The sequence below is a fragment of the Penaeus vannamei genome, chromosome 32, assembly GCF_042767895.1.
Source record: "Penaeus vannamei isolate JL-2024 chromosome 32, ASM4276789v1, whole genome shotgun sequence".
Taxonomy (NCBI): Eukaryota; Metazoa; Arthropoda; class Malacostraca; order Decapoda; family Penaeidae; genus Penaeus; species Penaeus vannamei.
In genome coordinates, this window is record NC_091580.1 from 31,794,131 (window position 1) to 31,799,130 (window position 5,000).

The 5,000-nt window shown below is 33.8% G+C and overlaps 1 protein-coding gene across 9 annotated transcripts in view; it reads left to right on the forward strand.

Moving 5' to 3' along the window:
• LOC113807422 (sodium/hydrogen exchanger 9B2-like) overlaps window positions 1-5,000 on the forward strand; it is a 62,920-nt gene that overhangs the window by 25,330 nt on the left and 32,590 nt on the right. For 6 of the 9 annotated variants that reach the window (XR_011399876.1, XM_070144364.1, XM_070144368.1 and 3 more), the window contains one exon: window positions 1,508-1,609. The exons of 1 other annotated variant lie outside the window; for it this stretch is intronic. Coding sequence is in view for 7 of the 8 variants with exons in the window: in XM_070144364.1 (XP_070000465.1) it covers window positions 1,508-1,609 (102 nt within the window). In the remaining variant the exon portion in view is untranslated. The remainder of the gene's footprint in view (window positions 1-1,507; window positions 1,610-5,000) is intronic. 2 more of the 9 variants (XM_070144369.1, XM_027358674.2) reach the window with 1 other exon arrangement.

Here is a 5,000-nt window from a genome sequence, read left to right on the forward strand (position 1 = left end):
TGATGCAAACTTGCTGTCAGGAGCATTTTGGCTGAAGGCTAGGGTGACAGAAAAGACTCACTATGAGTGCACAAACATTTTGGATGGTGATTAGACTCGTTTTGTATTTAGAAAGGGCTTTTGCATTATTCCCATCGATAAATGTGTAAATGTATTGCCTGTGAACCATAGCTGGAAGAGTGTTGACTCCACGGAGAATGGCTTTTCCATGCTCAGCATTCTTTTTATTGGCTACCATGACCAGCTGCTCAGTTTGTATTACAGAAAATTGAATATTAAAAAAAAGGAAAAAGGAAGAAAAGAAAAAACTATTTTATTTTTATTTCCTTGCACTGAGTTATGGACTGCCTAGAGGGATGATATGGAGTCTGTGCATGGAAAACAGTCTGTTGCCATCTGGATAAAGCAAATCAAATTGACAGATATAGACATTGAGAAATGGCAAAAAAACAAAAAATACTCATGCATAAAGAGAAAATAGCATAGCAAAGGGGAGGCATAGAGTCTTGTCACCGCATACTACTGTGTGCCTAGTCTACGAGCTGCGAAACCTAATGCCTGTATTTTGGGAAAAGTGATTGCCATGAAACAACTGGATGTAATGGGGTTAATATTGATTGCTGTGATTATTTTTATTGTTATTGTTGTTGTTATTGTTGTTGTTGTTGTTATTATTATTATTATTATTATTATTATTATTATTATTATTATTATTATTATTATTATTATTATTATTATTATTATTATTATTATTATTATTATTATTATTATTATTATCATTATTAGTATGCATATCACAGTGTTAAGAACAGTATTGATAGCAATATGATATAAAGTCAAATATTTCTAAAAATCAAGAAAAAGGGTAAACAGGTGAGATAGATTAGACTCATTGGTGAATAAGCATAAATAGAGCCATCTATGTGTAGATACAGTTGATAAACTTAACTCACTGTGGGCATGGCATGTATGTACATGCTGTCCCTGGCTGCATGGGATAAAGCATGTAAGATGTAGAATGTGCTAAAACAACAGTTTATTTTCAAGAGAAATACAGTTGATTTTGTAAAAAATGCTTGAAGAATAAAGTGCATTTGGCATTAGATTAGATTTTGAGATTTTCTTCTTCACTTTTATTCTTTAAATGAAGGGCACCAGTGCAGCAAAATCTACACTTGATAATCATAGAAAGTTGAGAAATACAAACAGAAAAAAAAATCAAGCAAAAAAAAAAAAAAAAACTTATATAGATTGAAAATCTTGTTTATTTACACTTTCCCTGACACTAACAGGCTCCTTTTATACTATGCACATGAATATTTTCATTTTGTCATAAATATGCATATGTGGACTGCTTATCAGAACTTTTATCAGAATATGATTAGTATGTAGATTTTGCTGCATAGATTATTGGGAATGTACTTTATATCTATATTTATAAATTAGGGTGTAAGCAAGGCAGTGACGGGACTTCCCCCATATTGATGAGTAAATGTAACATTAATAGTGTTTACAGGCGCAATTTGGAGGAGCTGGAGCTCTTGGATGTCTAGTCATGGCCTTTGTGGCAGGTATTGGATGGAGGCGGCAGGGGATGTCAGAGGACAATGTAAGTGTTGACAGTGGTTTCTAAGTATTATTTTCTGTGTTGCCTTTTAGAATAGCAGTTTTAGTTTTGTGTTAATTTCACACAGCTTTAAGATGTGGCTGAAGGAATCTAGATATGAAAATAGATTTTATTTTTGTTTTGTCTTGTTTTTTCAAAAAAACATGTATATTACATATATATATATATATATATATATATATATATATATATATATATATATATATATATATAAATATGTATATATAAATATGTATATATATATATATAAATATATATATATATATATATATATATATATATATAAATATATATAAATATATATAAATATGTATATATAAATATGTATATATAAATATGTATATATAGATATGTATATATAAATATGTATATATATATATATATATATATATATATATATAAATATATATATATTTGTATATATATGTATATATATTTATATATATATATATATATATATATATATATATATATATATATATATATATATATATATATATATATATATATATATATATATATGCATATATGTATATATATACACATATATATACATACATATATATATATATATATATATATATATATATATATATATATATATATATATATATATATATATATAAATATATATATATACACATATATATATATATATATATATATATATATATATATATATATATATATATATATATATATATATATATATATATATATATATATATATATATATAAAATGTCGTTATGGGTTTGCCACTCAGGCTTCAAATAGTCAGTATGAAGAGGTAGACTAAGACAGTCGTAAACAATTTAATGTTTATTTGTTTATTTCGGAGATCAATCAACTCTCCATTATCAATGCTGTAATAATGAACCAAAAAGAGGCAATTATACATAACAATAAAGATAAAACGGTTCTTAAAATCATAATTAAACATGGGATCAGAACTTACAAAAATACGTAAAAACAGGAGAACAAGAGAAAATGTACGGAAAACAAAAATAGTGAACAAGACGAAAAAACATGTAAGAATATAACCATAGTGAAAAAATGGTAAGGGATAAAACTAACCAATAACAGTGATAGCCAAGTGTGAAAACAGCTAATTGGTAATGGTTGCAGTCGTCGAGTTGTTTAGTTCGGGTTTCATCTTATGAATTAGTAAGGATTCCAAGATACTGAGATCTTGTCGTGAGGGGTGAGTGGATAGTATATTGAAATCTGTGTTGGAGAAAGGATGTGCGTGATTATGGGAATGTTCTCTTATGGCTGAGAAGGATGGTCTGCTCAGCAGAAGCCAAGTACGAAATGATCTGCCTTTATGTTCTAATATTCGGTGGTGTAACCATCGTGAGGTTGATCCCATGTACCTGACTTGGCAGTCAGGACAGGTAAATAAGTAGACGACATTAGAACATAAATCAGAGTGGCATCTCATAGGCTGTTATAAAAAATTAGCAATATATCCTCTCTGATAGGATTCGAACCCTCACTGTTGTTGCAAGAAACTTGCAAGAAGGTCATTTTAACCACTGATACCTGACCCACTAAAACTCCCATGATGTATTTTATAGGAGCTGCCTTGCTTATAAGCTCAAATGTGAGGTAGCAGTCCTCAGATTTAATCTAGGACTCACCCTACATGAGGCCAGACAAGAAGCTCGAAGGACAAGGTTTTTCTCTCTCAACTTATTCCAAAACAGTTCTTCACTCTGCTCCCCAACCATCTTCACAAGATATTTATACATCTCCCTGTGTGTCTCTTCCCTATATCCTAAACCTACATCCTACGTCTGTTTACCCTATCCCCTGGTCATATTCATTTTCCATTCTAAATCCAGATACTCCAGTCTCTACCACTCCCCCAATACCTATCCCGCCTCCTCACTTTATTTGTCGCACCAGGCAACCTAAATGTTCCACTCCATCCTTTCCTACGTCATCCTCTCCTACACCTTCCTCTTCTTCTGTTCCTCAGATATCTATCTCCACTTCTCCTCATAAGAGAACCTTTATTTCTCAGTCCTCTTCACCCAAGCCCCACTAGAAACCTTTGAAGACATCCAAAACATTCTAAAGATGACCCAAGGGAAGACTCCTCTCCCCCATCTACCCCTCAATCCCTCTGTTCCTATTCCTTCTACATTTAAAGTATTTGCAGATATCCATCCTCCTCCCCCTCAAGTTCCCTCCACCCTTTCTTCGTCCTACTCCCTCCCACACTCTCTAACGCTCCCACTTAATATTCATATGAATCCCCTTTATCACAAGTGTCCTTCTTATAGTATACTATATCTATATACTATACTTCTCCCGACCCCTCCCCTCCAGACATTTTTCATGATACTTCACCACCTTCCCCAGTCCCCCTTTCTCATCTCCCGAATTCTTCTGCTACTTCTCCAACAGCTACCTCTATTATCATTGAACAATATCCTTATTCTTTCCCCAGTCACAGATACAGTGCAATCGCTCTACCTCCTTAACCTTTCCCACTTTACTTAGCCACACTCTATTTCATTTACTTCCCTCATTTCCCTTTTCATTACCATACTTTCCTATAGCACCCTCAAATCTTTGACATCTAGCACCTTTCCCTCTCCCTGGGTTCTTCTACTTTTCCAACAGCCATCTCTATTCTTCCTTGAACATTTTTCCTATACCTTCCCCAGTGACAGATACACTATAATTTACTCACTTGCCCTACCTGCTTAACCCTCCCCTTTCTACTAATTTCTCCTCCAGTTCACTTGCTGCTCTTTTTCCCTTTGCACCATCATACTATCCTATAACGCTCTCAAACCTTTGACATCTAACACATTTTATCATAATCTTTAACTCTTCTTTGCCCTTTGTGGCACAATACTTTACCATAGTGCTATATGACCTTTGATGTCTAGCCCATTTATTTGTTTCAAACAATCTGATGGACCCTGTACTTCTGTGGGACACCTTCAAGCGTGAAACGCTTGATGCAGCCCAAGAGTCGATTAGTGAACGCCTGAGAACAATACAGTATTTTATCTCACAGGAGACACTGGAAGCCACAGATGCTTGCCGAGTGGCTCGCCTGACAGGAGATCGGAATTTGTAACATTCTCAGGTGCGTAGAACTCGGTCTCTGTTAAGAAGGGACAAGGAACAGTTTATTAGGAGTCCTGCTGAGGAGATCGAAGGCCATTTCTTAGTAAATGACCCTCGTCCTACATACCAAGTCCTGAGAAAGCTGAACTGTAAGCCCTCTTCTCAGGTGACAGCTTTTCGCTTAGTAAGTGGCCAGATCGTCTCAGATGCTGTTGTGGTGCGGGAGTTTTGGCCTGAGTATTTTGAGCAGTTGTACTAGTTTGACCTACCAACAGTTAACTTGGA